The sequence below is a fragment of the Phlebotomus papatasi genome, chromosome 4 (assembly GCF_024763615.1).
Source record: "Phlebotomus papatasi isolate M1 chromosome 4, Ppap_2.1, whole genome shotgun sequence".
NCBI lineage: Eukaryota > Metazoa > Arthropoda > Insecta > Diptera > Psychodidae > Phlebotomus > Phlebotomus papatasi.
The window spans coordinates 4,706,812-4,720,022 of record NC_077225.1 but is presented as its reverse complement, the minus strand read 5'-3'; the positions used below and the strand labels follow the sequence as shown (position 1 = coordinate 4,720,022).

At 45.3% G+C, this 13,211-nt stretch overlaps 1 protein-coding gene across 1 annotated transcript; it reads left to right on the top strand.

Moving 5' to 3' along the window:
• Positions 1-928: 928 nt before the first annotated feature.
• On the top strand, positions 929-9,211 carry LOC129808575 (uncharacterized). The gene is made up of 6 exons (XM_055858357.1): positions 929-1,835; positions 1,893-3,196; positions 3,278-3,476; positions 3,519-4,849; positions 4,897-5,930; positions 7,822-9,211. The coding sequence occupies exons 1-6, from the start codon at positions 929-931 to the stop codon at positions 9,209-9,211; spliced, it is 6,165 nt and encodes a 2,054-aa protein (XP_055714332.1).
• The last annotated feature ends 4,000 nt before the right edge of the window (positions 9,212-13,211 follow it).

The window sequence follows — 13,211 nt, the reverse complement described above, 5'->3', positions numbered from 1 at the left end:
AAGCCAATTTATTTCATTCATTAAAGTCAATTTTGTTATTTATCAGTTGAATTAAAAGTGTTTTGTTGAAATCCAGTCTTTTGAGCAAGGAAGGAAGGAATCCGGTCACTTCATTCCGGATAATAAGATATTCCTCCTTTCCACAGGTACTTGATATCACAGAAGTGTGGGGGTTCGAAGTACAAGGGGATTCTCATGCTCTTTGGTATCTTATAACAGGTACAATCATTTAGCTGAAGGCTCAGGGAGATCAGGGATAAGGGATATTCATAATCATTTGGTATCTCTATCACAGGTTAGATTCACACACATCCATTTGGTCCTTCGTCGTCGCGGAGAACAACAGTCCTCCGTTTTGAATCAGTCAAGGCTACACCTGGTCAGCGCAACAGCGCCTCCGGATTGTAATCGCCGCCCAAGAAGTGCTCCTGGCCAACAACAGGTGGTTCAGCAGAGCTTTAGAGTACATCAGTGCTCTTGTGGATCGATACAGACCACTCCCAGCCATCCAATCATCAGACCAGACCGACAGCAGTCATCCTGGTCAGCAATTTCAAGACTTCAGTGTTGACATAACCTCAAATATGTCTCAAGAGATTGATATTCTTCTTGCGCAAGTGCAGACGTTGCACTCAGCAGCTGATGCCCTCAAGACGACGACATCATTCACTTCAGACTTGCTGTTTGAGTTGGAGGCACAGCTCCAATGCTTGCAAAACATGCAACAGCGGTTCTCAGCAGCATTTGGGAATTTGGAGCCAACCCTGAAGACTCGAGAGCAGCATGACAAAGCTGCAAAAACCTGTGCTCAATTCTGGCAGGTCTCCGGCGACACGGAGTATCAGCAACGTCTATGGATGTCAAAAAAAAGCATCGTTTGGGAACACCCAAACAGGAAGTAGCTGGTCAAGACACTGCCGTGGCAGTGATGCAGCAACTTGTGGCTGAACAAAAGGAAACATTGAAGCAATTACTCGGATCACACAGACAAGATGTCCAGGCCCTGACGAGCGCAATCAAAGGACAAGAAGGTGGGTCAAAATCGAAGCTTCCACAGCTGGAAATCCCCACATTTTCTGGAGAGTACATGGAATGGCAATCATTCTATGACAAATTCGTGTCTACTGTCCATTCAAATAAGGATTTGTCGAATGTGGACAAGTTTACCTACCTCAGTGGGGCTCTGTCAGGAGTAGCAGCAAGTGCACTGAAGCATCTACCAGCCAATCACGAGAAAGCACTGACTATTTTGCAAAAAAGGTTCAACAAACCAAGGAATACTGTGGCAGAGTTCATGAAAATATTTTATGGACAACCAAAACTGTCACAAACAGATTCCAAGAGGCTCCGAGCAATGTTCAATGCGTTCGAAGAAGTCACTCATGGGCTTGAAGTCATGCAACAGCTGACTCATGATCCCTTCATGATCCATTCCGCCCAGAAAGTGGTGGATCCGGAAACACGCACTCTGTGGTTTAACGAAATCTCAGAGTCACCATGCGTCACTTGGTTACAATTCAGAGAGTTTCTGGAAAAAAGATGTGATGCTTTGAAGATGGAGACAAGTTCTGGAACAGCTGACAAACCCACCAAAATACCTCCAGCTCCTAAACAGGCTCCTGCAAAGACGAGGTCTTCTCTGGTGGCAACAGCCAAGGATGGAGAAGGCTCAGCAGCTTGTGTGTTTTGCAAACAGTCTCACAGGGTGTTCGAGTGTCCCAAATTTCTCTCGGCAAAACCAACACTACGCCGCAACATGGTGCACAATCACAAACTCTGTTGGAATTGTCTTCGTTCTCAACATTTCCTGAAGGAGTGCACAGCTGGAGGATGCCGTAGATTCCACTAAAGGCACAACACACTGCTTCACGATGGTTATGTTGAAAATCCAGAAAGCGAGGTTAGCACCGATGACAGCAAAACATACCCATGTAGCACATCTGACACCAGTGACCCAAGTAGCAAAAACTGTTATACAACCCCAAGTGGCACAAACAGATTCATCCCAAGTAGCACAAGTGGAAGTCAGCCAGGCACTTCCCAATCAAAGTTTACAGTCGGTTTAACATCAATGCATGCAATCCAATCACAGCAAGTTCTTCTACCAACAATTCAGATTTTGGTTTTCGATGTTTGGGGTCGCCAACACAAATGTCGTGCCCTTGTGGATTCATGCAGTCAGCCGAATTGTATCACCCGCAATTTCGCCCAGAAATTGGCGTTACCCATGAAGAGGAGTGAGCAGAGCATCAATGGTTTAGGATTGTCGGAGTTGGGGAGTTCTCAAGCAGTGACAATCACCATCAACTCACAATATGAGCCATTCTCCATGCGTTTGGATTGTGTGGTTTTGGAGTGCATTACAGACAATCAACCATCAGCTTTTGTCGACAGTGGCACCCTCAGGATACCACCCAATCTACGCTTGGCAGATCCGGACTTTAACAAGCCTGGAAAGATCGATCTTCTTCTGGGAGCTGATGCTTTTATGAAAGCACTTCGTTCACACTACATCAGTGGTTCACCATCATTCTTGGAGACTGTATTCGGATTCATCGTTGCAGGTGAATGTCCAGGCATGCCACAAACAACACTACAGTCTCATTTGGCAACTTGTTTGTGTGCCACGCAGCCTCAGGACTCTCTACAGTCTCAGTTGGAGAAATTCTGGCTTATTGAAGAAGTCAATGGAGGTCAGAATATTCTCAGCCCAGAGGAGAAGAAGTGTGAAGAGCACTTTCAGCTTCACACAACCCGCAACAACAATGGACGTTTCACAGTCAGTCTGCCAACTCGTGACAACCTGCAACAGCTAGGGGAATCACGTGAGATTGCAGAAAAGAGATTCAAGTGTGTTGAAAGGCGTCTACAAAGGGACAGAAATTTGTATATTCAATATCGGGAATTCATGAAGCAATATGAATTGCTCGAACACATGCGACTATTGCCTCCAGACTACACATCACCTCAGCCTGCTGTCTACCTCTGCCACCACCCGGTAATCAAGGAATCTAACAGCACACCAGTGCGAGTCGTGTTCGATGCATCAGCAAGGACAAAGTCGGGACAATCCCTCAATTCGGTTCTGATGGTAGGAGGCAAGACTCAGGACGATATCTTCGACATTCTTTTGAGATATCGGCAGCATAACATTGTTCTGAGGGCAGATGTGCAGAAAATGTACAGACAAATCGAGGTATGTGACCAAGACCAGAATTTGCAGCGAATTGTGTGAAGAAAGTCAGCCCAAGAGCCCCTCAAAACCTACCTGTTGAAGACGGTCACATACGGGACTGCTTGTGCACCATTTGTGGCCACAAGATGTCTCAAACAATTGGCTATTGAAGAGCAGAAATCCTTCCCACTGGCAGCAAAGGCCACTGAACGAGACTTCTACGTGGATGATGTTCTTACTGGTGCTTCCACAGTAGAAGAGGCCAAGCAACTACAAACACAACTAGACCAGATGATGTCACGTGGTGGATTCAAGCTCAAGAAATGAACTTCCAACTCTCCAGAGGTCCTCAAACAAATCCCAGAGGATGACCAGGAATACAGTTCTACTTTGAACCTGGATTTGGAGGGCAATGTAAAAACCCTTGGACTCTACTGGAATCCGACCACTGATGCCTTCCGATTTACTGGATCTGAAGTCAGCAGTGCAGTCACCAAGCGGAGTATCCTTTCAGACATGGCAAGGATATACGATCCGTTAGGTTTCCTGTCACCAATTGTGATCACTGCCAAGATTCTTTTTCAGTCGCTTTGGAAGGTGAAAGCTGATTGGGACGCAAGACTCAACGAAGAAGTGATTCACAAGTGGCAAGAATATCAGATGAACATCAATCAAGTCGTGTCCCAGGTTACTGTAGTCAGACAAGTCACCTGCAGTCAACCTCAGGACATTCAACTGCTGCTTTTCTGTGATGCCTCGGAAAAGGCTTATGCAGCTAGCTTCTACGTACGCACCATAGATTCAGACAACGCAGTTCATACCCATCTTTTGTGTTCAAAGACCAAGGTGGCCCCGCTGAAACAAGTGTCACTTCCACGTTTGGAGTTATGTGCAGCCCAGCTAGGTGCGCGACTGTTGAAGAAAGTCATGAATGCACTTACGATCCCCATCAACGAAATTCATGCATTTTCCGATTCAATGATCGTATTGCATTGGATTCATGGCGAACCCCAGCGATGGAAAACATTTGTGGGCAATCGAGTAGCTCACATCCAGGGCATTGTTCCTCCAGAACATTGGCACCACGTGAAATCGGAAGACAATCCAGCAGATATGGCTTCAAGGGGTGTGTCAGCGGAAGCACTCATCTCAGATTCCATGTGGTGGCATGGTCCACATTGGATCCAAGACACAGATATGCAGTTTCATGATCCGGAGTTTGTGCCAACTGACAACACGATCCCAGAACAACGCAGCAGTGTGTCATTGGTTATTGTGAATGAGCAGTTTTGGTCATTCATTGATCACTTCTCATCATTCACAAAGCTAGTCAGATGTATCGCAGTATGGCGCCGATACTTTACTATTTTGAAACAGAGATTGGCCAAACAAGAAGTTGCTCAAGGACAACTTACCGTGCTGGAGCTGAAGTCAGCTAAGATACTTCTTTTGCAAATTGTGCAACAGCGAGCTTTTACAACGGACTATCAGCGGTTGTCTTCTGGCACTCCAATCAAAAGGAAGTCTCCCATTCATAGACTTCAACCGTTCATGGATGACGACAGGCTCATTCGTGTGGGAGGTCGACTCTCCAAGGCAGACATTGGATACAATCAAAAACATCCTGTCTTGTTGCCTCAGCATCACTATGTAACAGAGATCATTTCATCAGAAGTACATCGCCAAACATTGCATGGAGTGGCCAATTGGTTCTGTCTCAGCTGAGGCAGGAATACTGGCCTGTGCGAGGAATTGAAGTAGCCAAGAAATCAATTCGAGACTGCGTCACATGCTTTAGAGCAAAACCTCAACCAGTCCAGCAGATGATGAGTGACTTACACGAATCCAGAGTCACCGAAATGTATCCATTCTATCAGACAGGGGTGGACTTTTGCGGTCCCGTGTTCATCAAGACACCAATCAGGTCGAAGACTCGTCTCAAAATGTACATAGCATTGTACATTTGTCTAGCAACCAGAGCGGTACACATAGAGCTTGTCACGGATCTGACTACGGGAGCTTTCATCGCTTCGTTGAGACGCTTCATCTCACGTCGTGGTCGACCCGCGCAGATTCTGTGCGATAACGCTACCAACTTCGTTGGTGCTAGTCGTGAGTTGAAGGAGTTGGAGCTTCTACTTGCTTCAAAGGATCATCAATCAAAGACCCAGAGTTATGCAGTCAATCAAGGGATTGAGTTCAAGTTTATCCCTCCGAGAAGCCCTCATTTCGGCGGATCGTGGGAATCAGCTATCAAGCGGATCAAGTATCACCTCACTCGAACAGTGGGAAATGGATTCTTCACAGAGGAGGAGATGATGACCACATTGACCCAAATTGAAGCCTGCATCAACTCTCGCCCACTGACACCATCGTCAACGGACCCGACTGATCTTGAAGCTCTCACACCAGCTCATTTTTTGATTGGGTGCCCGCTGACAGCAGCTCCAGACCAGTCACTGACGGGTATTCCAGAAAATTCCCTCAAGAACTGGGCTCTGGTACAACAACGTGTGCAGAGTTTCTGGAACAGATGGAGGACAGAGTTTCTCCATACCATGCAACAAAGAAACAAGTGGACAATGGAGCATCCATCGGTCACCATAGGAAACATGGTATTGATAAAAGAAGATAATTTACCACCCACGAAATGGATGCTTGGAAGAGTCCTGGAGGTCCATCCGGGAACGGATGGAAAGGTTCGCGTAGCAACTGTACAAACTTCTACAGGAGTCTACAATAGAGCAGTTGCGAAGTTATGTCTCCTGCCAATCGAAGGCAATTTTCAAAAATGTTCATTTTTGCCTGGTCAGGATGTTACGGCGCGAAACGCCTCTAGTGAGAAAAACGAGAAATAGATGCCATCGGGCAATACGCAAGGCAACCATCTTGGCATTCAGCCGCCATCATTCAGATTGAAATTTCGCAAGTCATCAGAGAAGGAAACCACGAGGATTGCATCATCAGAGAAAAAGCCAATTTATTTCATTCATTAAAGTCAATTTTGTTATTTATCAGTTGAATTAAAAGTGTTTTGTTGAAAGCCAGTCTTTTGAGCAAGGAAGGAAGGAATCCGGTCACTTCATTCCGGATAATAAGATATTCCTCCTTTCCACAGGTACTTGATATCACAGAAGTGTGGGGGTTCGAGGTACAAGGGGATTCTCATGCTCTTTGGTATCTTATAACAGGTACAATCATTTAGCTGAAGGCTCAGGGAGATCAGGGATTAGGGATATTCATAATCATTTGGTATCTTTATCACAGGTTAGATTCACACACATCCACTTTTAATGAACCGAATCAAATTCGCCCCGACTTGACAGTCCACCCTCATCATTCCTCCGTTCTTAAGGAGATAAGTATATGATGCAAATAAGTTACTCCCGTGGATTGCCACGATTTTAGAGCCTCCTCGTTCACAAACAATCTACACCTACTATTTCCAAAATTTCTACTACACTAATCGGGGTAGAGAGACCTTGAAGAGGGAGAGAGACCCCCGACAATCCGTGGGCGCTCCAACAACGTAGCCATAATACAACTCATTGTACCCAGATTGATCGGTCTTTAAAATTAATAATGGAGGACTCAAGGCAAACAGTCAGCCACAGGCAAAAGAAATCCAATTCAAAGCTAAACGCCTGTGTTAGAAAATTATGTAAAGTACCAGAATATCAGTATTCAATGAACTTCCTTTAGAAATCCCGTTCTTCAAAATATTAACGACCAATTTTCCAAATAAAATAAAATAAAGAAAATTCGGTCATATCAAAAGGAAGAGAGAAATACAGGCATTCAGTCCATGAAAATAAAGAAATACAACTAAAGTACACATTGACTAAACTACATTGACAATTACAGCTAAGTATCTCTTGTTGTGATTTTGCAACCTCCCGATATTTTTACCTAAAATTTTCCTTTCTGCCTGTCCTCAGCATCTTGGACCTGTGGAAATTCTTCTGGAGTGCTGCAGGACACTTTTGCACCTCGAGTACTCAGTCACCTGTGGCTGTATTTTCTGTGACTTGGGTTTTTAAGTCTGGCTGGCTCGAGCCTTGTACCTGTCATTTTCCCGACGTCATTGATTTGCTACTGCTGTGATTAATGCTGTCTTGCCTCAAGCATCCGTAAGCATATCTTCTGATAAGCCTATTAGCCCACATATGTGGCTTGCGGTGTTTGAGAGCTTATTTCGAGCATTCCCTGAGGTGAGATTGACCTGCCTGCGCCTGCTCTGTGGGGGTGTTTGTGTTTGCAGTCTGGTCTGCTGGCTGCTGTTTGACACCTGTGCTTTCTATTACCGTGAGCTTACCTTCTGATAAGCCATTAAGCCCACAGTGGTGGCTCTCGGTGTGGGAGCTTACTTGTCCAGAGTGAGTACGTTCCTTATAGTCCCATTATAACTGAGCGCCACTGTGCCTCTGGATACATCAAAGACATTCCAAACATTTGAGGGGTTTCCAAACTACTGTAACTGTTGGAGTGTTTATTAGACGACTGAAACATTTGAGGTGTTTCACATTGTGTGCCACGTCATTTCCAAGGGGCTTCTAATTAACCGAATATTTCTAATTAACCGAATTTTTGCTGGGCGATAATTTTATGATTGGATATCTAATTATTATTATCATGCCAATTCAAAGGTGTGCTACCTGCAATGATGGTATAACCTATCGCAATAAACCGGGTATTCCCTGTGATTCTTGTCACCGATGGTATCATGCTAGTCATACTGATCCTCCTATTATTGCGAATCCAGGAATTATGTCTCGGGCGGAGGTTTGCCAGCTCGTTGATCCGTTTTTGAATGGGACAGTGAAATGGACTTGCGCATTTTGTTCTGCCCAGGAGGCGGATGATGCTGCGCACACTTCCGTGACATCCCATGTCAATCGGTCTCACGGATCGCGCAATTCATCTACGCTGTTTCAGCGCAACAATGCTGCTGGTGGTTCTTTAGAGGACGCTCTTGATGTGCGCTTGGTCAGGCTGGAGGGAATTTGTGAGACGCTTATTCGCGAAAATTCGCATCTTCGTCTTCTACTGGATGAATGCTTAGGCCTGCGGACTAATGTCCGAGCACTCGAATTTCGCCTGGACTCAATGTCTTCCTGGGCGTTTACACCACGGCCCTCTTCTTTCGGTGTGTTGCCTAAACCGGTTAACAGACTCGAGTCTACCTTCCTAGGAGAGCGTGGGCCATCTTCTGTGCGCCTCTCAAGGAATGAGGTACCCCAGAGTTTGAGCAAGAAAGTTTCTGGGAGGCCTCGTGATGACTTGAGGATTGATGAGGAGGAGTCATTAAGCCCGCTTCTTCGTCAGATCCGTGATTCATCTGCTGCAGTATTATCGGCGACTGGATCTCCGCCTCAGTCTGGTCCATTGCCCTCGGCATTGGATTTTCGTGGCTCTACGGTTCCTGGTGAATCTGATGATGTGTCTCGACCGTGGAATTTGGACGTATTTGCCCCACCGGTGCCCCCTAAACCAACGCCAAAGGTTGTGTCTCCTAAACCAGCGCTGGATGCTGTGAAGGATACTCAGCCCTCTCGTTCCCGCAGGGATCATCCTGTTGTGATTGGTCGAATGAAACGTGACAATCCCCTGCCTGCGGTGAACATGCCCCCCTTGCGCTGGCTTTTCGTCTCTCGACTCGCAAGAGATGTCCCTGCAGCTATGTTGAGGGATTTTTTGTCATCGAGATTGACCTCTAAACGCAAACCTGTGTGCATTAACCTTGTCCGAAGAGATGCCAATAGACGAGTGGGCTCTTTTAAGGTTGGGCTTAGGCCTGATGAATTTGAGGAGGCATTGAGTGATGATTTCTGGGATGAGGGAATCCTGGTCAAGGAGTTTGTTGATCTTTTTCGTGGGCGACTTGAGCCCACCTCGGCCCCGAATCCTGCCGTTGCTCCGAAGCCCGATACGGTTTCTGAGCCCATTACGGCCGCGAAGTCCGCTGGGGCCCTCGGGCAGGACCGTGTTAGAGCACCTGAGGCTTCCTCGTCACTCAACGGTTTGTCTTCCACATGATCAGTCATATTCATCTGACCGTGATCTGATGCTGATGATTGCCCCGTTTTCCGGTAAGTCTCCTGAATGCCCCTCATTGGATGTTTCTCCCGTGGCTGTTGCGAACGATTTGAATCTGGATCTAGGTGCTAATCTTTCCGGCAGAACTTTTTCTGATGACGTCTTGCCTGCTGCTGTGAACTGCTCTAAGAGCTTGAACTTATTTTGTGGGTCATCCCTCTCTAATTCTTTGAATTCCACTTTTTCGTCTGATAATTTATTAAGGGTTAATTTTAATGATGCTTCTTTACTTTCTCAGATTCAGCCTGAAGATGTAGATGATGTGGTAATTAATTCTCTCTCTATAAGCCAGATTCAGATCACTACTGACTCTCTATGTTAGACGGCATATTGATGAACTGCGAGATAACTCTGAGATTTCGGTACTGTGTGTTTCCGAGACCTGGCTGAATTCCTCCGACTCCATGGAATCGGTTGGTGCTCGGGACTTTCAATTTTTCAGATGTGATAGGTCTGGTCAGGAGAGGGGTGGTGGTGTTGGAATTTACGTCCGCAGCTGCCTTAAATCTTCTCTACTCTGCTCCGGTGCCTTTGGTAGGCTTGAATACATAGGAGTTTGTGTTGTATCATCTGGTGTAACCATCACTATGTTCTCCTGCTACAATCCTCCCCCAGTGACGAGTCTTGCTGACTTAGAAAGCTTTTTAGATCTAGCTCTTTCATATGATAATTTTGTAATCATGGGTGATTTTAATGTCAACCTCCATTTGAACAGTATTTTATCAAAAAAAATTCCTTGATCTTATATCGGCACGCTCTCTTTTTTATGTCCCTTTTAACCCTACTAGATTGGGTTCACTGTTGGATCTAATGATTCTACCCTCTTGTGATTCTCAGAGGATACTGCAACATAATCAGGCTCCTCTTCCAGGAATCTCGGATCATGATTTGATTTATGCCTCTTACAATTTACGTCTACCTAAACCTGTTAACAAAAATAAAATAATTTATGATATTATTATTATTATTATTATTATTATTATTATTAAGTATATTTAATCCAAACAGATAGGGTCCGCCCCTCTTACATTGTTTGATTGAAGGAAAAGAGAAAGAAAAAAAAGTAAGACAACAGAACACAAAGGAAATACAAGAAAAAATGAAAGAGACTGAAGTTAAATCTAAACAAAAAAAAATCAAAAGAGAGAAAAAAAAGACTGCAGTTAGGTTGAACCCGACTGGTAGTATCTTGCAATGCCAATCAGAGAAGTTCTGGCATAAGAGGGAAGGGAGTTGAAAAGAACTACCCCATCAACAAATATTGTCCGCGAAAGCTGGTTCGAACGAGCCCTCGGCACCAAGAGTCCCCGCACCCTGGCCGAGGCCCCAGGAATCAAAAGTGAGACCAAGTAACGCGGGCTTCCAGAAATTATCAGGCGAAAAAGAAAAGAAACCGCTCTCTGACGGAGGAGTGATGGGAGATCACAGCCCACCAGGATGTTGCGGTGGTTAGAGATATGGTCGCGGGGACCAAGACCGCACACATACCTAACACAATTGTGAAAGGTCACAGAGAGACGCTTTATTGTTTCACAGTCAGCTGCAAAAAATAGCTCCGCACCGTAGGTTATAATAGGTATAAGAAGGGCTCTAACTAATAAGAGCAAGCGAGTATTAAATGGAGTTAACTCTCGAAAACGCCGAAGCGTTCGGAGTGTGCAATAGACCCTCTGGTTGATATGAGAGATATGATCAGACCAAGAGAATGAAGAGTTGAAAATTACACCTAAATTGCGAGCGCGATCAACATATGGAATAGACTGTCCATAGATAATGAGCGGAGAAGGAGTCTCTGTCAAAGGTCGTTTAGATATCAAAATGGCTTGTGATTTTTTAGGATTCAAAGTTAGTCCGTTGAGTGTAGCCCAATTCTCAACTCTCAGTAAATTGTCATTCAGACAAGTGAAAGCAGATTGAATGTCAGATGGATTACCTGCACAATATATCTGCATATCATCAGCATAAAGATGATAAGAACATTCAAGGAGAACAGACGGGAGATCATTAATGAAAAGTGAAAATAGAAGTGGACCAAGGAGAGAACCCTGGGCCACACCACGATACAAATTAACAGGCCTCGACAACTGCTGACCAACCTTGACTCTCTGAGTACGACCATTAAGATACGATTGAATTAACAGAACCGCAGAAGACGAAAATCCAAACAGACTATAAAGTTTGAAGCACAAAAGCTCATGGGAGATGCTGTCAAATGCCTTGGAAAAATCCAAAAGTATCAGCACAACAAATTTGCGATTGTCAAGTGACAATGCTATGTCATGCTGAACCCTTAGAAGTGCACTAGTAGTACTGTGACCACTCCGAAAGCCAGACTGAAAGTCGACAAGCAATTTTCCAGAACTCAAATAGATTGTAATCTGGTCCAAGAGAAGAGCTTCAAATACCTTGGACAAAACTGGTAGGAGGCTGATTGGCCTAAAGTCTGAAGGATCAACCGGATTGCTGACCTTGGGGATAGGCATAACCAGGGCAGACTTCCACAGAGAAGGAAAAGTCGAGGTGGTAATAATAAAATTCAGGGTGTCAGTTAGTACTGGAAGAATGACGGGCAGAATAAGCCTAACAAAAGCTAAAGAAACTTCATCATCGCCTTGAGCATCAGACTTGACACGACAGACAGCGATAATAACGTCATCCGGCGACACACATCTAAAAGTGAAGCCTTCCCAAGGCCCGCGGGGCAGTGGTGGGCAGCACACAGACGCAGCCACCGACCCTGAGCTGAAGAACTTATTCAGATCATCAACACCAGGACCGGGCATGTCGGCTAAGCGCAGTGAGGGACGTAGACCCAGCCGTCTTACATTATTCCATAGAATATTAGACGGAAGGCTTGCATCCAGACAACGCGAGTAGTATGTCTTTTTGGCACGACGGATCATGGAGACAACAGTATTACGCAACGAAATAAAGGACAAACGGTCTGCATAGAGGCCAGTGCGTCTCCAACGCCTGTAAGCAGCATCACGGCGTCTTAGCTTCTTCAATATAGATAAGGTTAGCCATGGGGTGGAAACACTTTTCACGATAACTCGTCTTCTAGGTACAACATCATCAAAAAGGCTGTTGATTTTGGTGGTTAAAAGATTAACACGATCAGACACATTGGGCAGCAGTGAGACATCAGACCACTGGATCATCAATGCTGCTTCCTGCGCTCTCTGAAGATTGCACTTAGACATATCCGGAATAAGTTTAGATTCGTTCTTTGAGCGGGGAAGTCGGAAGTTGTAGGAAGCGAAGATAAGATCGTGGTCTGAGATTAAAGGACAAGTTCGCTGGCCATAGCGCAACAACATGGAGACATCATCCGCAGGAAGGATAATAACGTCCAACAAGGATTGAAGTCTGGTCGGACCCAGTGGAAGATAAGTTAACGAACGATAATCCAGTTCATCCTTCAGTTTCAGAGACAACGGACTGTTAGCCGCCAGATTAATGTTTAAATCACCTAGAATAATGAAGTTATCATAAGAGACGGTAAGATCAAGAAATCTTCCAAAAGGATTGAAACTGGACACCGGTGGAGGAAAGTAACAGCAAAAGACGGTAAGATGAGTATGCGGAAGAATAATTTTAACTCCGATGAATTCAAGCGATTCATCACAGCCCGAGCATGAGAGAACAACATCCAGACTTCGGTGGAGATAAATTCCCACCCCACCACCGCGGCGGCCATCCCTATCACGCCTAAGAAAACGAAAACCCGGGACACTCACGGCCTCATCGGAATCGGTGGAGTCCAGCCAGGATTCAGAAACACATAGGACACGCGGGGAGAACTCCCGAACCAGCATTCGTAACTCGTCAATGTGTCGTCTCACACTTCGGGCGTTAATATGAGCGACCAAAAGGGAATACTTTGGGTTGTCACAAATTTGGCCAAGACTGAAGGTCTTAGGCGCAACAGACCCATTAG

Excerpts from the sequence above, each read along its gene's own strand:
- LOC129808575 (XM_055858357.1), top strand. The coding sequence starts at position 929 with ATGCAGCAACTTGTGGCTGAACAAAAGGAAACATTGAAGCAATTACTC. Across the intron at positions 3,477-3,518 it reads ACTAGACCAGATGATGTCAC|AGGTCCTCAAACAAATCCCA; the intron begins GTGGTGGATTCA and ends CCAACTCTCCAG. Across the intron at positions 5,931-7,821 it reads TACAATAGAGCAGTTGCGAA|GTGTGCTACCTGCAATGATG; the intron begins GTTATGTCTCCT and ends GCCAATTCAAAG.